General features: G+C 38.5%; 1 protein-coding gene and 1 long non-coding RNA gene across 6 annotated transcripts in view; one reads left to right on the top strand and one right to left on the bottom strand.

Annotated features, from left to right (window-relative positions):
- The window catches only part of CEP126 (centrosomal protein 126), a 30,315-nt gene extending 5,702 nt beyond the window's left edge, over positions 1-24,613 (top strand). Inside the window, exons 3-11 of one of the 2 annotated variants that reach the window (XM_015852256.2) lie at positions 3,346-3,491; positions 4,790-4,895; positions 5,297-5,495; positions 14,601-16,689; positions 19,012-19,170; positions 20,213-20,337; positions 20,644-20,731; positions 21,262-21,471; positions 22,824-24,613. In XM_015852256.2, the coding sequence (XP_015707742.1) occupies positions 3,346-3,491; positions 4,790-4,895; positions 5,297-5,495; positions 14,601-16,689; positions 19,012-19,170; positions 20,213-20,337; positions 20,644-20,731; positions 21,262-21,471; positions 22,824-22,900 (3,199 nt within the window). In that variant the 3' untranslated portion in view covers positions 22,901-24,613. The remainder of the gene's footprint in view (positions 1-3,345; positions 3,492-4,789; positions 4,896-5,296; positions 5,496-14,600; positions 16,690-19,011; positions 19,171-20,212; positions 20,338-20,643; positions 20,732-21,261; positions 21,472-22,823) is intronic. The other variant, XM_032442188.1, reaches the window with a different exon arrangement.
- LOC107308390 lies at positions 5,162-14,976 on the bottom strand. 4 transcript variants are annotated; one of them, XR_004305982.1, is made up of 5 exons: positions 14,863-14,976; positions 13,868-14,109; positions 10,178-10,338; positions 8,662-8,871; positions 5,162-7,622 (listed from the first exon to the last, which is right to left on the bottom strand). It is a non-coding gene; the product is annotated as an uncharacterized LOC107308390 (long non-coding RNA). The 4 variants fall into 4 exon arrangements; XR_004305981.1 differs by having other exon boundaries at positions 5,162-5,444; XR_001552781.2 differs by having other exon boundaries at positions 5,162-5,444; positions 13,959-14,109.
- Positions 24,614-25,232: the final 619 nt, after the last annotated feature.

The following is a 25,232-nucleotide window of genomic DNA, read 5'->3' as shown; positions in this document are numbered from 1 at the left end:
GACTCCAAGTGGGTCCCAAGGTGAGGAAGAAGAAAACATTAATATGAACATCTCACTGCTTCTAAAGAAGGGATTCCAGGTGCTGACAACTCACTGTAACACCCCAAGACCATCAGAATGCAACCACCAGTATTGGGGCCCAGAAGAGCAATGGAAGAGTAAGCATAACATCAGGAGGAGGAAGAGAAAATAAGAGTACAAATAAAAACTATTGTAACTGTTACTGAGGCTTTCTTCATATAGGAATATTCCAGAATAATAATTATTTTTCTGTAACAGTTAGACCATTTTTAGTCCCTTAAGATGTGAATTTTGCTAATAACAATAGCAAAAATCTTAGCTTTACATGAGGTGTGCTTCCCTGTTGCTAGTAAATATGGAGTGGAACAAATTGCTGGACAGTGTGGTCAAGTTTGCTGTGAACCATTAGGGCATTGTGGAGGCAGCTTTCTGTGAGCCCCTAGGGCTGGTCTTTCTGAAGCCCTTAGAGCAATTTTGGGCTGCCCTTATTCAGCATATGATAATTGGAGGAGATGAGAGAATACAATTACTCCATGTTCCTCTGGTCCTGGTAAGTATTTCACTTCAGATTTAGAGTGTAACACCCCATTTTACCCTTTTCTTGATGTTGCTGTCTTCATCAAGTGTATGCATTACCCATCTACATCAATTTTAAAATTAAAATGCACTGATTTGCAAAGGAACTATGACAATGAATAATTGTATCCTAATGAATATCAGCTCAGCATCAAACAGTTCATTTCATAGCATTCCATGTGCACTGTGTAGCAATAAGCATTTAGGTAGTAATAAGCACTCAGTCCACCTGCAGATGTAGCATCCATCACTTCACTGTGAAGATAAGTTAGTAAAATGAACAAGGAAATAGTTTCACCATCTGCTTATACTGGTTTTGGCATGAAAATACCTTCCACGTAATGTCTGCAAATGCAGAACTGCTAAATCTTTTAAGTTTCATATTCCACATTTGCTATAAACATTTGGGCAGACGTTGCAGAAATCGCTGCACCACCGTGTTGTTAATAGTACAGGGGAAAAAAACAGGTTAAAAGAATTGGGTCAGGAAACTCTTGTGGTAACTCCTCATCTTAAAGCTATGCTCTTTTGCCAGTGTTATATGTATGGTGTGGACCTCAGCTGGTGGCTGAAGGCTGGTGGATGAGTTTGTTTAAAGTGCTTTTCTGTAAGATGCCGCTATGCATTTGTAGAATTATTTTACATAATGCACCTGGATTTCCCAATTTACATTTTCTAAGGTCAAGAAGTTAATGACGCCGGCTTCATAGAATATCTCTAATGCATTTCCTTCCAGTTAAAGTAAGATACTATTTCTGCCTCATGTCTTACTCCAAGCCAAATAGAGATCATGATGGGTAGCAGTGAGAAAGGCCTCCTCCATCAGCAGCTGGCCTTGCCCATCTCCAGCTGTGTGGAACAAGAATCTTTTATGAATTCCAGTTATAAGGAATGTGGCAGAGTGCAGCTATGTCATATTCCAGAGCCCTTTAGAAAAACAGTGAAAGACTTGGTCAGAATTTACTCATTCCTTTTTGCAGTTATACTCTGGATTTATTCCAGGTGTGAAGTCGTAGAATTTCCCACATCTGAATTTAGCAGCCACAGTTCAACCGAAGGCCTTTGAGAGCAACCTCTGGAAAAATTAAGGAGATGTAGAAGAATGTTTTTAAAATACTTCCTAGGATAAGCAAGTCTGTTTCTTCTATTGTGATTTTCCTATATTTTCAGTCGGGATAAAGAGTTTCAATAGTGCAGATTTCTGTTTTTACCATCAGTGAAATATCAGAATACTGCAAGTTGACAGTAAATTCTGGTTCTATTGCTGAAACTTCTGGAGTGTGTGAACAATTAAAGCTCCTGTCAAACTTTAACCAAACTGCTGTGTCTTTGATGCTTATATTTCTCTGCAGATCTGATCTGTTGTTGGATAACTGCTGTTCGGGCCTCATGCCGTGCTTCAAGTTAAATCAGTCCACCTTGCTGAAAAGAGGTTCTCAAAGGAAGCATTTTTAATATGATTGTTTCTGACCACCAGGAGCACTGCTGTACCGTGCAGGTGATGGAGCACTGGCACAGGCTGCACACAGGCTTTGGGGTTTCCTCCTTGGAGATCTTCCAACGTTGCCAGGACGTGGCCACGGGCACCCTGCTCTGGGTGTCCCTGCTGGATTGGAGCTGTAGTGTCAAAGAAAGGAAGATCGTATATAACAACCTCTTGTTCACCTCATGATATGGGGGGGAGTGTTAAGGTGCACTTGTAATTATAGCCGCGGTATCAGAAAAGCAAATACGCGATTTCAGGATTGAGTAGCTGCATGGAATCTCCTCACAGCGCTTATCCGATTTCATATAAGTGCATCTTTTGTCATCACTTTCTATTAATGAAAGGCAATAATTGGTCCACAAAACTGAGAAAGAATAAATAAAATAGTCTGAGTTACAGAGCAGCTCTGTTGTAGTGATCCCTGCATGGCAGAATTTGTAGAGGTTAAATCTGATAAGTTATGGATTTGTGTGCTAGTTTGTCTGTGCAGACACTGTGCCAATAAGGTTGCTGCTGGAGGGTAGATTTCACTCAAGGAGCCAATATAATTTTGGAGGCAAAAGCTGATGCTTTTGTCAGCAGGAATGAAAATTCCACGTAGCTTCATCAAGCTTGTGCCCACAAGAGTTAAGCTTTGTGGTGATGCTTGTTTTCAACTGCTTTGCTTTCCAGTCCATAGAAGGACACATTTTAAGCATATATGGTATTTAGAACTGATAGGGTCAATTAGAGCTTCAGATCCCATTTTTTACTGCTGAACTGATGTCTTTCTGAAAGTTTCCCAACCACTGGAAGTGGATAAATTCTGACATATTTCTAGGTTAAAGCTCTAGCTCTTGTGTGTTGCTTCTGGATAACAACTCTTAAGCTCCTGGAAGGTACAGACTCACAGTAGCTGAAGTTTATCATCCTACATATTTGCCCACTGTTACACATTTATGTGATCACATAAGAAATGTGGTGAAAGTACATCAGTGACAAGAGCTGTATGATTCTGCATGTGAATTCCCTTATAAGAAAACATTACATTTCTGGGTGAAGCTAAGAAAATAAAAATATTATGGTGCATTTCTTTGTCACCCACTGTCCCATTGAGGTTCATGCTGACTATAATAATTCAGCTGTGCTGATTTTTCTAGCATTTAATTTATGGACAACCAAGCTTTTATTCCAACACCACCAGATAATAGACAAGTTGCTGATATTTCTGCAAGCGTAATTAGAAAGCACAGATGTCATTTAATTTTTCTTCTTAAATACAGAGCCTTTGAAGAAAGACAGAAGCAAAAAGAAGAACAAGAACAAAGATTCAGAGAACGAGTCCTGCAACAAAGGAAAATGAAATTCTGGGAAACAACTGAGAAGTTCCAGCGCGCCCATCTCCCTGCTTCCCAGCACAAGCAGATAGGTTTGTGAATGGAAGTGCAACCACTATTCACAAGGCAGTTTTTTCTTATTAATCAAATTTTACTGAAACCAAATTAACTGAATTAATTAGTGTCAGCAGAACATAACAGACAAGAGGCACAGGTTTGGTATGCATAACATTGGGTAGAAGAAATGAAATAATAAGGGTTAGTTTGTTTCCAAAAACTGTGAGATATTTCATTTTATTCCAGTCATAGTGTGCAATCATCTCCCAGAGGAATTGTGGCTCCCATGTTTTTTCTCCACTTGTTTCACTGCAGGGTCCTCACTGCTTATAACTCTGTAATTTCAGAGTTTTGTGTTAGAACATCGCTGAAAGTTAGTAGGAAGGATCCCTATTTGAAGCCCTGAATACAAAATATTCCAGAATATGCCTTTTGTTTATCATTAAAAGAGGTTCTCCTAGCAAATATTAATATATTATATAACTTTTGCTGAATTAGTCAGCTTTTTGAGCTGTTCTTTCGCTGCTGGAAAGTAGTGATCACTGCAACTCAGTTCCTGATTTCTTCATTGGAATGAGTGCAGATTGGCAGGAGTTCTTAATAGCTTCAGCCAAGTCTGACTTCCAGTCAACTTTCCAGTGTTGAAACTCCGAAGATATGGTATAATACTTAGTAATTCTTCAACAGATTTACTCTTCCAGCTGCAGTTGTGCCAGCTGTGAGGTAATGTCTCTGACTTCAAGATCAAATGTCAGAATAAAATAACAAAATAGGACAGTACTGGGCTTCTTTGGAGCTCTACTCTCAGTCCAGACTGCGTAGCAATATGATGAATCACAATCTTTTTGTTGGTTTTCTTAGTAGTAATTCTGTCTCTGCCCTTTTCTCTCTTGCCTTTCTTTATTTGTAAGAAGCAACACCTTGGGCCTATCTGGACTTTTCCTTTCTCCACTGCTTCAATTCCTAAGTCACAATTTGTCCTCTGTAGAATACCTGTAAGCCATAACTTTGGTTTAGTGAATGACCATAATAATGATGTAAAAACAAAGTTAGTGCTGGATATTTAAACCACCTACTTTGTCAGTTTTGTAGTCTAAAGGCAAATATCAGAACTGCAGAATAAATTCTTTACTATAAAGATTCAAGCAGAATATAACTTTGTTTCAGAGAAACTAGAGATGCTCCACCATGCCTAACAATGATAAAACCCTGAGTTCATGGTAACAGCCTGAACATAGGCTCTCCGAACTTAAGAATTTTAACCCAAACATACAAAATATTCCAATTTAAAGATTTTTTTCCAATGTGTTTTTTTTTCTGTTAATACCTCTAGTCCAGACAAAAGCAGCTTTTCAGTTAGAAGAAGCTCTTGAACAAATTAAAGGATCAGTTTTAACATCAGGATTGTGCTTGCCAAGCAGAAACAAAACTACCGGCAGGTGAGCATAAACATTCTCGATGATGATCAACAGAAGTAAGTTGCTTATTGTGTTGTCTTAAAAGAAAAAAAACAACCTAAAAAACTTCCATGCTCCAGTCCTGCAGATGACCAAACTGTTGGCTGACATTTTCCAGATTAATTCAGCCCGAGGCAGTCACCCAACAACCCAATCACAACTCTGACAATTTGTAAATTAGACAAGTTTTAAAATGGAAAGTGCTGGACAGTCTTAACGCAGGACAGTACAAACAGCACCACCTGTAGTTACATGTAGTTCTGCTGTCCTTCACATGCCAGGCGTTTATTGATGATGTGTACTTTTGGAAAGGAACATCTTTGAAAGTGAATAGTTGGCACATAGAAAGAAGCCAAAGTAATAAGCTTTTCACTTGCATCAAGAACCACAGATGACACTTCATACTCATCAGCATCGAGGAATGGTTATTCGCATCAGGAGCAGATTTCAGCAATGGTTGGCTTGGACAAAACAATGCAGGAGAGCAGCAGAACAAGTGTGGATAATAACAGACTTCTATTCCAGAAAAATCTGAAAGAAATGCAGCAGCTGCTTGAAAAACAGCATCTCAGCAACCTGGAGGTACGATATTTTCATCTGATTCATTATAGAATGCTTTTTAAATGTAAGAGAAAGATTCTTGAATGGAATAAAACGCGAGATGTTAAGCACACCTTAACAATTAGAGCGCTCTGTACTATGCTGTACCAGTAGATAATTTATAATTAGTGTAAGCACATTTTCAGTAAGAATTCAGAAATCTTCAAAACTGTTTGTAAGGATTTTTTCATAAATACCTCAAAGACATCAGCCATACTGACTTCTTTTAAGAACCTAAGTTTTGTATGTCAGAATTCCTGGCTCTGGAGTAGCCAGGCATTAGTCTGTACAGGGTCCTCTGCTGGCTCCAAGCTCAAATTGGCAGCTTCCACTAACACACGTGAGTTTCTGCTATTCTGGTTGCTACAGTGCTATAGCAATACAACTGTGGTAGATCAAAGGTTGAGTTAATTTTTTCTTTCTCAGTGATAAGTGTGCATTCACTTAATGTCACTTGAGATTCTTTGTCTATTATTGTCATCTTTGGTACAGATGCAGGTGCTTCAGTAAAAAGCCCAAAATATTCCTTAACTTTGTGCCTAAGTTAACTTCTAGTATGCAAATCAATTTCAAAAGCCCCCTAGAAACACAGAGAAAATCAAGAAGAAATAAGGTCCAAAATAACGTCTTTCAACTGTGCTTTTTAAGTGTGATTTTAGGTCAGCCAATGTTGTCATTGATTTTGGAAGTATTTTATTTAATATTACATCAATCACAAGTACATAATTTTGATATCACTCACATTTCTATAAGATTCTCTACTGGTGTATGGGCTTGTGAACCTGAAATCACCTTAACATAACGAGGAGCCATCATTTTTACATTGGTAATGGCTGGAGGTGTGGGATCTTTAGTAGCAACAGAGCAAGGGCTTTTCCTTTTCATAAATCTGCATGGAAAACTTCTGAAGAACTGAATGTAGCTCATATATTTGGACTTCTCTGATCTTGATTTCCAAGCATATTGTACCCACTTTGTTCCAATTTGTGTTCATGAGAAGCTGATGGCTAATAGAGAAAAGTTCACTCAACTGGAGTGGACTTCAGAAAGACTGAAGAGGCAGATGATATGGTTTATACTAGAAGAGTTGTTGATTAATGTTCATTCTTATATGCTGTAATCAGCTTTAGATACAGAATGTAATATAGGAATTTACAAATTAATGTGTCTTCAAATTTGTGTATTTTTGAAAATGCTTTGATCCTATACAGAGTTTTGCTGTTTTTTCAGAATTTATTTTTTCTGGTACCACTAGGGGTTGCTCAGCTTCTTCCCTCCAATAAATAGCTTCAAGTTGTAACTACTTGTACTTGAAGCATTTGGACTTTCTTTAAATTTCATGTTTTGGAATCTTATTAGTAAAATAGTCAAGAAAGCTGCTGTCATTTTTCAAGCATCTGAGGTCTGGATGTCTAATACTGGGACTGGGCCACTGTGCGTGTGTTATGACTTTCTGCAAACTGAAGCAATATTTATAATACTTTACTCATGCTGCTGTCATGAATGGTCTTCAGCTGCCTTGTTACTGTCTGTTGTCCACAGTCATTTCAACAGCGTGTGCCTTGCTGAAATGGATGTCAAAGTATTGCACTGTGCGCATGCTTTGCAGCCTAACCATCCACTGAGATCCTTTGACCTCTTTGTTGCTGTTTTTACAGACCCAGCAGGATTATAAAGATTCCTAAAATTCTTCTCTTTCCTAAAGGGCCATAAAGGTCTATGTAGAACCTTACCAGTAGATTTGGTGTGTTCCCTGCTTTCTGACCCTAAAGATTTGTACAGTTTCAGCAGTAAGCCAACGTTTTTAGTAGCCCTTCTCCATTCTCCAAAACTATTGAGCTTAAAATATTGAGAGCCATAGTTTGTGTATTGTGCAACAGTTACTTCTGAGCCGGTATCTTAAATTATTATTTATTATGCTCCATTTTGAAGACATTAGTATTGTTAATGTTCAGTCACAATGGTTTTGTTGCACAGTACTCTTCTGTTTGCTTTTCAGGCATAAGTAAAATCTTTAGGTTGGATCTGATAGCACCGTCTTTAGCTAGGGATAAGTAAAATCTTTAGATTGATAGCACAGTCTTTAGCTAGGCTGCCTGCAGCTTTCACCTAGAAGACACAAACCACGATTCCATTTCATTTTGCCAAATGTTAACTGTACATGTTGAAATTTCCCATTTCTAGCACCTGCCTTGAACCAGCTAATTTAGAAAGCTCCCTCCAGAATGGCTCAGCTGTGCTAAGGAATAATGTGACTCATGTAGCTTTTGTCTTTTTCTTTTCATCACCTCTTCAGTTCATTGACCATCTGAAACTGTTTTGATCAGTATCGTATCTTTTCATGTTATTCCAGAAAAGCACATCATGGTTGAAAAAAACATTTGACATTTTATCTCTTTTGTTGCACTTTTTTCAACAAAATACTTGGAAGTTAGAATGAATTCACAAACAAAATAGGTATAGATTACAAGATGGAGACCACGTTTTCCTTTTCCTTCCTCTGCAGGACTATAATTAGGTTATTCACGTGGTGTCGATGAAATCCAAATGTAAATTCCTCTTCTGATTGATTTGAAACAGAAATTTTACTTTGGCTGTCCTTTTGTTTTCAAGCATATTGTGCAGCCATTGAAGTACTCATTATTGGTCTTTATATGGTTCCCCTTGGAGTAAATTATTCTCAATTTATTGAAGTTATTATGCATTACTTACTTTTTTAGGTTCACTATGTATAGAAGCAGTGTTTAGAACACTGATGGAATTTCTCAGAAACTGCAAACTGAACCACAAGGCTTGGATGTCTAATCCAATAATATTTTGTATTCTCTTATATGGCACGTGTTTATTCATGCTATTGAAAGGGTTAAATAAGCATCTGAGAAATACAGAAGAAGAGCTGTGGTGTTACAATGAGTGAAAGCAACAGATACTGCACATAGGTATGGACTTAGCCCTTCTTGCATGAATGTGCCGCCCTAAAAACTGTTAGCTATTTGTGTCTCTAGGCTTTTGATGTTGGACTACGTCTGTGAAATGAAAAGGCATCAAGTAATGTGCAGAAGAACTTCTTTATGGTAAGGATGAGGGAGCACTGGAACAGGCTGCCCAGAGAGGTTGTGGAGTCTCCTTCTCTACTCAAGACACCTACCTGTGTGACCTGTTGTAGGGCACCTGCTTTAACAGCAGTTGAACTTGATGATCTCTTGAGGTCCATTCCAAACCCTGTGATTCTGTGAACTGATGGAATCACTGAAATCATTTTCAGGTGCTTTTCTGTTATGACTGGAATGAGAGAAACAAGGGTTCCTTTTGCAATATGTATTGTATCATTCAAATTCTTCAGAGGCATAGGCAAGACCTGCATGGGAAAAAGGAGTGTCAGTGTACAAAATGTCTTCCAAGAGTCAAGACATGCTAGAATGGTCAGGGCTAGTTAGCAGGAAAACAGATTTCTAAGGGGAGGGTTAGGATAAAGTGGAATTTGAGTGGAATTCAGAATTATGTTTGAGGAGACCATTCAAAGACTTGAAATAGGTTTCTGCATTCAACTTAAACATTCTGGCCATCTTTAACTTTTAACTGTGAATATTAACATCTCTTATGTTGGTTATTTGAATTTTATGACAAACTCAAGTTTCCTTTTAGCAAGATCAGGGGCTGCAGTTTTAATTGACTTTCAATCAGTATTAGTTGAATATATACGATTATCTTTCACGTTATTACCTAATTCAAAATAACTTCACATTTGCTATAATGGCTACAAATTGAAATTTATCTCTAGACTAACTTACTCTGCCTAAATACTCCGACTCATTTTGGTTATGTATTCCTCAAAGTAGGCTTTTTTAAGATAAAGTAGTAGTTTGTTCCAAGTTGGTGCTCCAGAAAATAACATTCCAAGCTTCATATCTAACAGTCTGGCCATTCAGTTATTTGAAGAACACCTTGCCTCAAGACAGCCCTCCTTCAACAGATGACAGTAGAGGATATGTACCGAAACAGCATTTTCACTACAGAAAGGCTTTCTTTCAGTGGTAGATTAATACAGTAATAGGACTTTGTGGAAATACCGTCATCATTATTCATACAGCATTCAGTCATCTAATATATACCTGCAACTCCTCTCCATGCATGTACTTTTTCAAAAGAACAGCTATTGTTTTTTATCATGCCTTCATTTTTTTATATTCATATGCATCCATCTATACATAGGTATACATAAGAGATCTGTATAGTTATGCACAAAATGATTTCTGTTGTACCTTGGAATCTTTTTGAAGTGACTTGTTTTTTTGGAATGAAGTAAAATGTTCATAAATGTAGTTAAAGGACAGGAACAGAGGGAAAAGCATCAGTATTAGTTTGATCATGTAGATACCAATTTATCAGTAGATAGTGTGTCAAGGGGAAGTTGGGAAATCTATTGCTTTCCCACCAAGATTCAAGTCACTGTCTGGAGTGCTTCTACCCCTTTGAAGATGACAGAGCTGTACTTCGGTTTTCTTTTTTCTTTTTCTTTTTTTTTTTTTTTTTTTTCCTTTTTAACAGAATTAAGCCCTAATTTGTGAAGTGGAAAGCACAGTAAAATTTAACCATTTTCTTCAAAGGTTCATCTTCTATCCTAGTAGGCTCATGGTAGCGTAGGAACCAAGAAACTTAGTTACCTCTTTCAATTTAGTGCTATATTAATTCTTATCAAACTCTCACAGCACTTCTGTAGGATGTTGCAGCTTGAGCTCGATGTGCAGTTTATGCCCGGTGGTTGTACATCTCCATATGGAAGCATGAGTCACCAACTGGGAGATAAAGCTTGAAACGAGGCACTCTGAATTCAGAAGACAGGAACAAGCAGAGAACAGCTGGGACCCAGGAGGCAGATAGATCATGTAACAGACAACTTAATTATGCTTTCAGATAGTGTCAAAAAAAGCACATAAACATCAGCTTCTGAATTCAGTAGGCCTTTTTTTTTTTTTTTNGGGGGGGCAGGGTAGGTAGAAGCTGAAATTGTTTACATTTCATTGGCCAAAACTATGGCACATATTCTTATAAATCACATAAACATTTGCTGGAAAATATCATTTTAGAGCTTTGGGTCTCATTGAAACCTTAAACATAAGTGAGAGAGATTATTTCTTTGCTATAAATTGGTAACAAATTTTATAGTTATTTGCTTTCATTTCTGTATAAATCGCTGCCTCGAAACAGCTTCATCTACAAAATCTTCTTGAAAACATTTATCCCACAATCCTCAAATTCCAGAAGAGTGTAAGTGGATTGGGACTGGTTAATTTCTTTACTCCTTTTTGGGATAACCAAAATGACACAGAATATAACATAACATAGATTGATAAACAATTATGAACCTGCTCATTAAACAATGTCCTTGCATTCTGTGTATAACATTTAAACAATTATAAAGTAATTAAGTACCCTTACAATTCATGCTGCATGTGTGCTAAATTCTTCTAAATTTTGCTTTCTGATAGCTTTCAGGTTACTTTTCCATACAATTTGTATTTGACTTCTCTCTTAAATTTTCACAACAGACACCACTTTACTGAAAGAAAATTTATGGATGGGTTAGAAATAAAAAGAGAACTCATGCACTGTGATCCCCAGAACTTCCACATGTAATCGTTTGATAATTAAATAATATCTAAAAAGTAGTATTATGAATTCAATTTCTGGGGCTGAAGGACTGTGTTAGTCCATAAGAGAGTTAAGCATCTGGAGCAGGGATCCTGAGAACAAGCACTCAGTACAGGAATGCTGAATTTGCTAACAGATAGCAACAGAGAGAAAGATATGGCTGAATACATTCCCTACATGATTTTGTACATTTGTCTCAGGACTTCATTAAATCTGTAGGTTAAGGCCCTGATAGTGAGCACTCAGGTCGCTTTGCCTTCTGAATCTTTCAGCATCAATTGCTGAAGTGCTGCATGGCCTAAGAGATTCAAAAGAAGTTCTATTTATCGCAAGGAGTTAAGAGCCTGTGTTTGTAGCATCCTTTGATAGCTTTTCAGACAAACAGATCAAGTCCCAATAAATACTCCAGTTCATAGCTAGTTTCTGTATCCTAGATGAGGTTGGAGAGAGAGGAGGTGGAATTAGTCCAGGAAAGACAAGGGTGTTGGTAGTTTGTTTTTCTCTGGTCATCCTGTGTTCCACGGCTTCTTTGGTGTGTTTGGTGGAGTATTCAGAATCTTTTGTGTAACCAAAATCCTGCCTTGATGGGATTTGCTTTATTGGCTCAGCCCAAATCTCATGTGAAATCAACATCGTGTAGTACCATTAATTTCACATCTTCCAAACGTGCACTGGCACTATTATTAATTTTCTAATGGGCTTGACCATTCCACTTTAATTTCAACATTTCTCTACAGAAGTTTATTTGAAACACTTTATTTAAATGGAACTTATCTTCCTGCATTGCGGCAGGTCACTGTCATCATGAAAGTTTCCTCGGGGTCACGTTTTGTCTTTGTTTTAGCATGTTACCAACATGAAATTGACACAGCTGTTCTAAGGCTTAAGACATACAAGTGACCTCTGTAGCTCCTGATAAGTATTCCCTTTCCTAAAGTGCCAAGTGTGCAGATAGGCTGGGGTTAGATTTCATTTGTAAGGGACATAAGTGAATAGAGGCAGCAGATGATACAATAAATTGCACTGATGTAAACAGAACAGATACGCAAATTTAGAAAGCAAAGAGATAATATAACTTAGAAACATTTCTGCTTCCTTATCATCCAATAATATTCTTAGAGATAAAATGAAATGTTGGGGATTTTCTGGTTTATTTCTGAGCAGCTATTGACCACTAAAAGAAGCAATAATTCCGAATGCTTTTTGAGGTCTGCATGCATAGTACTTCTTATGCATTTTTAGCAGGAAATGTGGCATTCGCTATCATTGCATAGTAAGCTACAAAAGCAAAATGAAGTACGTAAATCTGTAATGAGACCGATGAGGAGTTTTCATGTGTGAAATTATAAAACTGCACAAAACAGCAAAATGAATACAACAAAATAAATGTATGTGAACTAAATTTGCATGAAGTAGGTAAAAGTGGTGGTGCATTTCAAGGAGAACATCTTCTTCATCCTTCTGTTCTGAACTTAATTCTGGAAGCTGCCCCAACTGGAACTTTAGTCCCCGTGAGGTCTGTTTTACAAGGACAATAAAATCATATACAATGCAGAATTAAATCTGTTCTCAGCCTCTGGGGCAGAAGTGCTTGAACTGCTTTGGTTTTGACTTTTGAAAGTTGCAGCTCTCCGTGTACCCTCCAGATGTGTTTAAGTTAACCTGCTATAGATCTAGGGTCAGTTTTTTATTCAACAATTACAATTTTTCTCCTGTATTTAACCTAGACATTTTACAGGTGCAGTCTCTAGTTTGAACAAGAAATAACCTCACATGGATAACTTCTTTTTATCATCTGTTTGGTTTGCTTGGCTTTGCTTTTCCCATTTGGGAAACCCAGAGTTAGTCTTAAATTTAACCCGGTACTGAAATTTCTGGGTATGTGGTTTTTCCTTGTTTGGCTAAGTTCAAGCAGAGGTTAACAATATAATTTAGCCAAACACAAAAGTTAATAAATAACCAACAAAGCATTATTTATTCTTCTGTTTTAGAAAGACTCCAGTTTGTACAGCTTTAATTTGAAAACATTCCCTAAAGGGATCTTTCTCTACGCTTGGTTCTTTGTTCTTGCATTTAGTTTCTTTATCTCAGTTCATAACTGTAGTAAAGGGCTGCAGCAATCTCCGAACACCTCACACAAGATACGATTTAATTCAATCATAAAAAGTCTTGCAGGATTCAACGAGCTTTTTATTCTGCAATTTAAAATACTTGTGCAGCTATAAACTATGCAATATTATGGCTTAACATTTTGAGTAGAATTAACAGTTTTACTGCAAAAGTTTGTTCCACACTGATTAGTTTTATGCATTCTTTAGTAAGTTTTTGAAACATTAATTCCATTGTTATTTCCAGGGAATATATCATCTCTTACTGAGGTGAACAGACTTTGCTATTTGAAACCATTCTGTTTTAAATTACTAACAAAAAAACCTGTAATTGCTTTATATCTAAGGAAGCTTCTCTTAGGCTCTTCGCCAGTGTGTCGTACAAAATACTTCAGCTGCTCAGCTGTGAGGAACAGAGAGAGGGAGAAATACAGGAATCTGAAAATAGATAAAGTGCATGTTTTCCTTGTTGTTATGTGCCTTTTCAGATCTTAGAATGCATATATTTTCATCTATGTCAGGCATCTCAGTGTCTGGATGGAGAAGTATTGGTGAAGAAAGCACCTGTATGGTATATACACATCAAATGCTCACAGTAGCAGTTCAGAAGTGCCCATCGCTCTTATTCAATTACTGTGTTACTGTCTGATGAAACGGTTGGGGGAGCGGGTGGAATCTTCCGTACCCTGAGACCTGATCTGTTCTCATTGAGCAGATGGTACTTCCCTTTTTTCTGAAAGATGAGAAGAAGGGGATTGAGCTGTTGATGATGATAGCTGTGAGATGCTGGACATGTTTGTTATGATGAGGTTCAAATCCTCCTCACTTGTGGCAGTCTGTATAAAAGTAAACACAGTCATATAGTATAGAAAAAAATCCAGTTTGGGAAAAATTCAGTAACTGATGTATATTTTCTTGCATTCTCTTTCATTTTGTTAGCTTCATTTTATGTTGGAATACAAGAACCACTGTGTACCACAGGACAAGCCAGAAATAGTAGCTCTGTTTAGATTCTCCAAATGGTATTCCATTTTTATATAGTAGAATTGCTATAATATATGCATTTAAACTTGTAGAACTGTGCAGCTCGTTTGTCTCAGTTTGATCTACAGAAGAAATCATTTCCTTTTGCAATTGAACGCAGTTAAATTTTGACATGATGGAAGCTTTGGTGCTATGACCTTAAATCATAAAAGCACCTGGTACACTATTGATTGTGCTCTGGTCTAAGCTCTCATTAATGAAAAGCTAGTACAAGTGGGAAAAGAAAACAACAGATATTTCTGATAGATAAATTCAGCAGTCCTGATTTGTGTCTGTATTTCAGAACTTTCACGAAGAAGTCGATAGGACAGACGATTCAGAAAGCTTATCAAGTCTTGACAGCCTGGAGGCTGGAGAACAAAACGCAATTTGCACTCCACTGAGTGAACCATCTTTGACTACAAGTTGTGACTGTGCGCCATGTATTCCAGGAAAGTCACAGATTAGGAGCGATGTGTCTTATGCAGCTCAAAATACTTCTAAAAACACACATCTAAATAACTGTCAGAGAAATATAGATTCCCAAAACACCCACCATGACTTACCTACTGAGGGCCTTTTAGCCAAACGTAACGTTCTAACTCTTGCAAACGATACAGAAGAGAAACCACCTGTTCCTCACAGATCTGGAAAAAAAGTTGCAGAGTTCTCTACTTCTGGCAATCAAGAAAGCTCTGTAAATAAAGCATTTCCCATTCTGCAAAACAGAAAAGAAGAAAGGAACGATTCATCTTCTGGCATTTGTAGCACATTAGCAACCAGTCCTTCAGTTTTCAGTTCTAGAAAAGCCTGGGCCAGCCCTGGTTCTACTCCAGGAGAAAGAGTTCAGGATCTGATGCAAAATCAGAGCTTTAAAATGACCCCACAAAAAAGAAGTAAATCTGTGCAAACCTCCACTGAACCCATTGCAACATCCAGAATATTTCCTAATCAGAGGTGTTTCTCTGGCAATCCCAGCCCAGATGAGGTGGTGCCAAAGAACAGAAACGTCAGCATGGATTTTTTTAAAAATACTTTAGGAAAAGTGATTGAAAGAAAAGAAGAAAACATTAAATCTATTGATGACATCGACCAGAAATCAGCTTTACTTCAGGACATACCACATGCCTCAGCTGCGTGCAATGTTAAGAAGCAGAATAACAAGGAGGAAGAAAAGGCTAATGTGGTTGAAACTATGTCAGTGGTGTCTGACACAGAGCTGGGTTTTGGCACTGCTGCACAGCACAGCTCCCAGAAAAACAGCATTTACGACAGAAAAAGAGCAAAACTACTCAGTAGTATCTTTAAGAAAGAGGCTGAAGCTGTGGTTATGAACCACGGAATCACTTTTGGAACTCGGCCTGTGTCTGATATCAGAGACAGCTTAGAACTTGCAAAAAGTAAAAAGAAGAGTGCAGAAAATACAAAAAGTGGTAGAAAGCTCAAATGGTGTGATCAAATCAACCAGATAATAGTAGAGAATAATGAAAGTTGCTATGAGGAAAGCATCAGTGAAAGATCTGCACAGGTTTACTGTGTTCATACTGTGAGTAATGCTCCCTGTGCTAATCCATGTATGGGTGCTCACCCTTCCAACACTACAGTCACAGAAAATCGCCATGAAAATCCACATATACCAAAACCAAATGTTAATTCTGCAAAATCAAATAAAGAATGCACCTCTCTGAATATGCTGATGTCTACTGGATTCTCTTTCCCTAAAAATGTTTGGATGGTATCAAAACATGAAGCAAGCGAATCCCCAGTATCCGCTAACGATGATAACATTCACGAAGAGAATCAACACAAAAATAAGGCAAAAATAATCAGAAGTACAAGACCCATAAGAGACCAGTTGTGTTCTGTGCCCAGGAGCCACAGAGGCCGTGGCACTGCAGTCCGAGTGCAGTCAGCCACTGGAGGCCGAGCAGCTCAGGGCAGGATGCTGGTACCTCAGCCGCCATCTGCACCTGCACCACGGAGCAAACGTGGCAAGAGCAGAGCCAGCCCAGCTGCGAGGCAGCCCCTGCCGTCTTCCCGTCCTCAAGATACTTCTATCAATGGGAACTCTTTAAGTGAAGGGCAAGCTTGGCTGGCACATCAGATTTTAAATAAAGGTACACCGGGAAGCAGTGAGAGCAGAACTTGTGGTTCTGAGGTGGCCACTGTGCTGTCCACTCATCACTGCAGTACGTCCTGTGAACCTCTGGCAATGCACAGTGGTTGTGTCAGCAGCAGGCCAACAGCCGGCTGCCAGCTCTGTTCTGTAACCTGCACTGAGCAACGTGCCAGCACAGGAAACACATCACATCATGGTCATATCCCAACAGCTGAGGAAACAACTGCGTGGAAAGGGGCGCGTATTGCCCTCAGCACCACGGACCCTGCTGCTGGTAAGTCCCACATCTGTGCACTGAGAACGGGACAATGTTCTGTTTTTTGGAGCTGAGTAAATGTGAAGGTTGTGTGTTCATAAGAACTGGTTTTTAAATGGCACAGCTTGGTTCTCAGTCCAAACACAGCCTGTCATCCATTCACACCATGCAGCCGGCTTTAACCATTCTCTGCCATTTCTCAATGTCATTTCTGGTCTAGTGCTGCCCAGAGGCCTCTCAAATGTGGATCCCTATTTTTATAAGTTTTCTACAATGTTAAATAAAAAGGAAGTTATTTCCCTGAGATCCTGAGTAATGAGCAGGTGTGACAGGTGGTCTAAATAATGAAGTAAGAGGAAGTGGGCTTATATAAGCATATTTTACAAGGTAACTGCTCAGTCATAAGGTGTGATTTTTGAGTTGCCCTGTGTGGAGCCATGGGTTGGACTCAGTGAACCTCATGGGTCCCTCCCAGCTCGGCTCAGGAAGTTCCATGGTTCTGTGATAACTGGGAGTCCCAGCCACTGCCAAACAAGAGTGAGAGCCATGCCCATCTATCTGCTTCTATAATGCTGACACTGCACATGCCTCAAATCATTACATCTTGGCCTCATTAGTACAATTAGTGCTCAAAAAGATTACATATACATTTAAAGGATGAAAAGCTTCCACCAGACAGCTGTTGCTGTTTTGCAAAACATCTGATTTGTAAAGAAATTTAAAATACGGTTTTACAAAAATTATGAAATTTTAGGACCAGTCTCACATTTTATGTAAAATATTTAACAAAAAATTACCTTGGGAACAATCTGCTGCAGGCAGTGATTGGGAAGGTTAAGAAGGGACGTGGGAGATGTGGTTTTTACACTTCAAAACTGTTTCAGACTTGCAGTTTCCCTTCTGTGTCCCCTGCAGCCCAGCCATGGCAGCAGTAGATCCTTCTGCTTGTAAGTGTGCTGTGTGCTGCTGTGCTTCCTCCTGATGGCACCAACTGGGCCACATCTCCTGAAAGTCCACACAGCACCAAATGGAACCGTGCTGTGATCCGCCATGCAGCTCTGACACTTCCTATAAAATAAGGAATTGCCGTGAATTAAAAAACTAGGTTTCTCATTTTATCTACAGTAAACACGTAGTTCTATCGATGGGAACAGAGCTAGATGAATATTCTTGGCCTGAAGGAAGTGTGAGAAATGAGAAATTTTATCTCCTTGTCCATTCAGTTCAAAGGCAAAGAGATGAGCTTAACGATGCGTGATTTAAGTTAACCTATTTGATTTTACATTGGAAATGAATGAAGCCTTCCATTACCATACCTGGCCTGGAGCAGAGGTGATGCCCTTATTTGCACATCAGATCAGTGAGCGGTCCGGTGTCACAGAGCTCCAGCTCTGTTAGAGGAGGGACCGAGAAACCTCTCTTTAAGATATGGGTGGGTGGCCCTTTCTCAGAATCTGCTTACATTTTGTGGTTTGAAAGCTTTATTTATTTAAGTGCTCTAAATTACTCTTAATGGCTGGCTATTATTTGTTCTATTACCGGCAAATGCACATAGATCACCATGGGTTTTGTCCTGAAGTGCTCGCTACGACAATGAATATTGCATTGCTCTTGAGTAAATTGCTGCTGTGACACTGTTGCTGAGCTCACTTAGGTCTGTGAGGACATAAGAAAATGTCATCGGTTGCAATGTGTACCCACATTTCTGAGCTACAGAAAGTGAGAGCGAGATGAGTAAATAAAGTGGTTGTACATGGGAATCTTCCTCGAACTGTGGTTCCAGGCTTAAAGTCAATACTTCATGGCTGACACAAGTTATTCTCTGTTGCCAAACGCAAGAATTATTTTAAGTTCTTTAATTTTCAGCCAGTGAGGTGCTTTGAAATTGTGTTTAGCGTTTAGCCTGAGACAAATAATGCCTTGTGGGCATGATAAGGGGCATGGCTTAGTGATGAGACTCGGTAGGGCAGGTTAAAGATAGACTTAATGATCTTGAAGGTGTTTTCCAGCCTAAATGAGCCTATGATTGTATGATAAACCTGGCCCTAGTTCACATGCTTATAGATAAACATTTATATCTCAGTATCTCATGCTCTTACAGATATTATTACTTATTATATTTTTAATTAAATTTCCTAAATGAGTATTTCCTGGTCATAGACCTACCATGTCTTGTGAACTGATTCAAATAAAGATCGATGAGCATCAATAGAATAACTTTGGAATTTATTTTTCAGGAAAAGATTACGTGATGACTAATATAATAGGAGGTTTCTTCTTTAATTCTTCGATTTCTGCCTGCATACAATATAACACAATGACATTTCTCTTTCTTTCCAGGTGTTGCTCAGCATCGTATGTCACATTACAACAATTCACATGCAACTAAACGCCAGCCTTGTAAAGCTGTATCCTGTATTCCCACTGGGGACAGCAGCCAGAAGACTTGTTTCAAAGCTTCTTCTAGGATGAACAAATTGGGCTTTTTCCATGCAAACAGTAAGAATTCTGCTTTGTTAAATACCACTATAGTAACAAGTAAAGAAATTAAATTCTGTTAAAATCACTGAAAGACCTCTTGGCCTAATCATAAACTTCTGCTTATAGAATCACAGCGTCATGGAATTGTTAAGCTTGAGAAAGACAACCAAGATCATGTAGTGCAATCATCCACCTACCACCAATACTGTCCATTAAACCATGTCCCTAAGTACCACATTCCCTTTCCTTCAGCATCTCTAGAGTTGGTGTTCCCACCACCTCTATGGGCAGACTCTCTCAGAAAAGAAACTTCTCAGTATCCAGCCTGAATGTCCCCTGGCACAGCCTGAGGCCATCCCCTCCCACCCTGCTGCTGTTTCCTTTGAGAAGAGGCTGACTCCCACCTCACCACAGCTTCCCTTCAGGCAGTTGTAGAGAGCAGTGAGGTCTCCCCTGAGCCTCCTCTTCTCCAGACTGAACAATCTCAGCTCCCTCAGATGCTCCTCATGAAATTTGTACATTCAATTATACATGGTATTAGGGGAATAAATAGTTAATTTATATTTCCACGTAAAAATCAAGTAACTGTGCTTCCTAATGAGAACGTAATATATCCTTGAATATGTAGATCCTGACTTGCATGTGGAAATACTGATTTACATCTCCAGTTTGTGAGCATGGAAATTTATTTTAAAACTTAATTTTAAGTTTGAAACCTGATAGCAAAATTTTGGAAATGCACTAACAAAACTGAGATAAATCTGAGGTTCGATATCTAAGTCAGGTCTTTTCCTATTTGAGGAAAACTAGTACAGAGTGTGTGCTATCTCCATCTGGATTTTATAGTGTTATCCTAAGAGGAAATTAAACATGCTTTAGAATTGTCTGTTTCTCTCTTCACATCAAGAAAATACATTTAGTGAGATACGCTGTAAGTAAACTTAAGGTGAACTCTTAAGCTCTGAGACAGAAATTTACCCACTGTCACCAGTTTTGCTTCTAGTATCTTTCTCATATTTTTGCATGTTTTTACTTTATTTCTGAATGCATCTTATTTAAGGTGTTGTTCCTGTTACAAAACAAAGGCGGATTTTTAATGGCTTTGAAAACAAACACGGAGCTTGTACAGACCAGGGAAGGCAAACTGTGGATTCTAGAAGGTGGAAGCCTACTCATCATACACAGGTAAATGTTGGATGCTATTAAAAACATGAAAGAGAAAGGGTTGTATACCCTCCAAATTGAGACACTTTCAGGAATACCAAATATTTGTTCTATGTCACAGAATTTTGAATCATTGAACTAAGTCATCTTGCCACCATTATTAATAACAATAATAGAACCAACTAAAACACACCTACTGTATTAGTATATACAAATATTTTTGCACTTGAAAGCATCTAGTAATAAGAAGTAATAACTAAAAATGTTCAGAAAGTATTGCTGTTACCTTACATTACACTTTTGAAACTCTTAATGTATTTTTGATAGAATTTGTTACGTACCGTCCAGCTGCGTCCTGTTCAGTCTGCATTTGATCCAGCACAAAATAGGAATTACACCTGTGAGTCTGAGGAAGGTATAGTACCACGTCTCTCTTCAATCACTGTTAAATATGAAGTACTGACCTAATATAGAGTAACATCTCCTGTGGCATCTTTTGGCATCAGTGTTTCAAAGTAAAAAAAGAGTATTTTGATGTCTAGGTCTAATTTTTTCACAGGAACATAAGATATGTCATCATGTGTCATAACATTAATGGCTTTATAATGGCATTACGACCTATAGTTTGTATTTAACTGTAAGATAGCTGTGTGTATGATACGCGACAGTATAATATGGACAGATACTGGTTGTTGTCATTATACATATATAAGTAGGGCTAGTAGAGACCCCAGAGATCCCCACTGTAAGACACACTAGTGATCTTAACTATATCATTTTGTGACATACCTTGATCCTTGACTGCCACCTATTTGATTTTTATAGTGTGAATTTTATACGTTTCACAGATCTATACTCATGAAAGCAAGCAGTATATTTAAATGCCATGAGCTCTTCTCATTTTCTCTGTAATCATTCTTCTCGTTTACCCTGTAATCTTGTCAGTTTCAGAAAGCACTGCTCAGTTTCTTATAGCAGAAAAACTAACAAGAACAGCAGCGGCAGAAGATGAAATCCTGGCAGCTATGGGAAGTGTGCAACCAGCCAGACAGCCCCTGCTGCTTAACACAGCTCCACGTCGAGGCATCAGTGCACTTTCAATAGAAGAAGAGAAGATTTTCCAGTCTCTTGATCGTCTCAATCAAAGGCTACTAAGTAAGTTCAATTATAAAAATAATCCTACATCAAGTGATTAAGTAACTTCGTATTTTGTTGTCATGTCTTATTTTGGATTATAAACACGAATCTTGTGATGAAATCTTTTTTCCTCTCATCCCTGGAGTTAAATTGAAGAGGTGTAGATATACTGTTTAGAGACTTGGTTTAGTGGTGTTCTTGGTAGTGATCAGTTGATGGTTGGAATTGACCTTAAGGGTCCTTTCTAACTTCAATGATTGTATGGACATGCAGATCTTTGGTAAAAATCCTCCAGTTCTCTATTTTGAGCACTCTATCCTTTCCAAGCACCATTCACACAATGCTCTCAGCCATGTGGTCCTGTATGAGGCCATGAGTTGGACTCAGTGATCCCTGTGGATTCTTTCCAGCTTAAGATATTCTGTCATTCTGTGATTTTATGGTCCTGCATTGGAGATCAGTGGGAAGCTTGTAACAGTGCATGGAGTCTCCTCACTGGTCTGCATGGCTTTCTGTACTATTGGAATAACTTCTGCTTGCCACCTTTGCCCCTTATGGAACTGCTGAATCTCCCTGACTTTCCTTTCTGTTTGGACTTGTTTTATACACAATTTCACTTGCCAATTATGCAAGTTTACAAGACTCTGCTTCCTTGAAGTCCATTGATTTTATTTTACTATTCTACTTATTTTTGTTATAAACTGTATAATTCCCTGGTTAGTTAACCTGTTTAGCCCTAATAGTTCCTGTTGAGTGGAATCACACCAAACCTGGGCTTACTTCATGCTATTGAGTTCCCACACACTGTTCATCACTACATCAAATTGTGGGTTTCTGGACCTTGAGGAAAAAGGCTTCAGTTTCCTGTAAACTCTAAGCACGGGATAAAACAACTTTGTCAACCATGGCTTACAGTTCCTCCTCCCATCTGGCTTTGGGTCAGAAGCTCCTCACTGCTTCTCTTTCGAAGCAAACAGAAGTAAAGTATTCTTTCATTTATAAGACAAGACTTGTGGTATGGTGTATTCAAGTTAACAAAGTAGCTACGAGCTTTATTGCAAGAAAAAAAAACAGAACTGCTGTATGAGTAATAGGAAATGATAAGGAAATGAAGGGAAAAGTAAATTCAGCAAAGGAACTGGGAGCAATAAAGCTGGAGTTTAGGAAGTGTGAAAAGCAAAACTGAAAGTTGTAAGAATAGTGCGTAAGGAATATTGAAGAGACAATGAAAGAAGTTAACAGATTATTAATAAAATAACTGCAAATTAAAATGATATGTATATGTATATCTAATATACATATTAGATATGACATTATTATATATATATATTAAATTTAGCTTGCTAAATATACTTTGATGCTATTTTTAGATGTTCAAGAAGCAATTGCAAGAAATCCATCTGTCTCAGGGATTTTACAGAAAACCTCCCCTTTTGTAAGTGTTTAACTTACTTAAGTTCAGCTTTCCTGCACACTGACTCGATAGTTTATCTTGTACGTTCGATCATCTTCGTGGCCCTCCTCTGGACCTGCTCCAACAGCTCCGCGTCTTTCTTGTGTTGGGGGCTCCAGAACTGCATGCAGAACTCCAGGTGAAGTCTCATGAGAGCGGAGGGGCAGAATCACCACCCATCACCCTGCTGGTCACACTTCTGATGCAGCCCAGGATACGGCTGGTCTCTTGATCTGCAAGAGCACAAGGCTGGCTCATGTCTAGTTTTTCATCAATTTCAATTCAATTTAATTCAATTAGGGTAGCGTAGTTACCTTTATTGGGCCTACACTGAATCTTTTGTGAGCCTGTAGGTTTCTCTGGGGATTTTTTCAAAGCCTGTCCTACTTTACAAACATTACCTGCTTTCCACACAAACGTGTTTTCCTGTCTTGCAGTAGCCAGACTCAGATGGCTGATTTGTGACAAGATTTCTTCCACAGATTCTTCATCTACATGACAGCATGAATAAAATACAAACACTAGGCACTGCTCAGGCTGCCCAGTCTCTTGAAGTTCTCTGACAGACCTTTAAGAGCCTCCCTTCCCAATGAGTGTATACGAGTATATACATACTTAAGCATTCAAATAGGTGTGTCTGCCTGTAGATATAGATGCTGATCTCATACTGGCTTGGAACTATTCTCCATGATGAGTGAACAATTGTTGTGCAAGTTCCCAGCTACAGAAAACAGGTAACTGAGATTTCATCTATTCTTATGCTATGAGAAGCAATGGAATTTTGAAGTCTTTTCTTCATTGAGAGGACCATCTTCAGCTCTCTTAGTTTCAGAGCATCCAGATAAAGAATGGATATTCACTCAGTAATTGATACAAATAGCATTATGCCTTGTAAAGCCAGCGTTTCAATCCAGGGAGTGGACAGTTGTTCACATGGAACTGAAAACAGATCATGCAATATCATCAAAGGAGGTTTCTTGTCTTCTGTTTTTATGCTTGCGTTTCTCATCATTCTCCATTTTTTATAGAGGATTCAGCAGTATGTATCCTCTCCTTTGGTGAATACTGCAGCAACCTCACAGCAGTACCACAATACATCCACTAGCAGCTGCGCAGGAAATATTGCTTTCCAGAAGCTGCTCTGGGATATTGCAGCTCTAATATTTTATATGTATATTATATGACGCTGTAACATTAGGCACAGAATAAAGATGAATGCAGTAATTTAAACAATAAATGTTAATTGGTCGATGAGCATTTTTGGATAATTCAGTCTATTTTACTTTGAACTTGAATTTAAAGTCCTGCATATTAAAAGAATGGAAATACCTGATATTTTCAGTATTTGTTTTGGTAGTATAAATTTCCAGTGTCCATAATTAAAGTGAAAGGGGAAAAAAATCACTACTAAGATTATGTGTAAACTATTCTCCTAATTTCCTGCTGTGTTTTTTTTAGGATTTACTAATATATTTTGCTACAACTGTGAGTGATAAATTGTTAAATTATTTGATTGTCAGTAAATGACGCCTAAAGTTTCACCTTTGTTCAAAGAATTCAAAGAATAAATTCAGTTTATATTGGTGGCCGCACTGCAAATTGCTGTGTTCTGTCTGTTGCCCTTATTCAGAGTTGTATGTGATGCCTCTCAAGCTGACTGTAGCCCCAGCAGCGTATTTCTGCTTCTGCTCACACCACAGTGGCTCCTGCTCTTCTTTCTGAATTGCTGGAGATTCCTGTGCTCCAGATTTACTCAACACTTGAACTTAAGGAACAGTTCTTCCTCAGCTCCTCACATAAAGGACCTCAGGTGGAAACTAGCAGGAAATCAGAAGGAAAGTACGTGTGCAAGGACTACAACTAATGGTATACAGTTGCACTTTCACTGAAGCACACTGGGGAACCTTAATACATCACATTTGGGCTCAAACAAGTATTCTAGAAATGCACAGCCATAAGCACTCAACAGCTCATCAGCAGAAGGGTTTTTTTTCCTGTTTCCCTCATGTGCTTTGTAACAGGTTACACAATCTCTGTGCTATGAGAGTTACAAGCAACAAAAGTGGGGACAACAGGCTCAGAGCTGAGGGCTCATTCCTGTTCTTAATCTTAAGAACACAGACGGACCAAGTACAAATATATCCTTCATAAGGACATACGTATTCTAAGAACACATCCAGGTGGCTTTCTGCAGAGCTTGGGCCACTTGTCTGTGTAAGTGGTTATTTTGGAGGGCAGTTCTGTTTTGGCAGTCTTGGACTGGTAGATTGTACATTGATCCCTTGATTTTAAGTTTACTTCCAGTATGAGTGTTAACATGTTGGTG

The sequence above is a fragment of the Coturnix japonica genome, chromosome 1, assembly GCF_001577835.2.
Source record: "Coturnix japonica isolate 7356 chromosome 1, Coturnix japonica 2.1, whole genome shotgun sequence".
Lineage (NCBI taxonomy): Eukaryota > Metazoa > Chordata > Aves > Galliformes > Phasianidae > Coturnix > Coturnix japonica.
The sequence above is the reverse complement of the archived record's forward strand: the minus strand, read 5'-3'. Positions and strand labels throughout refer to the sequence as shown.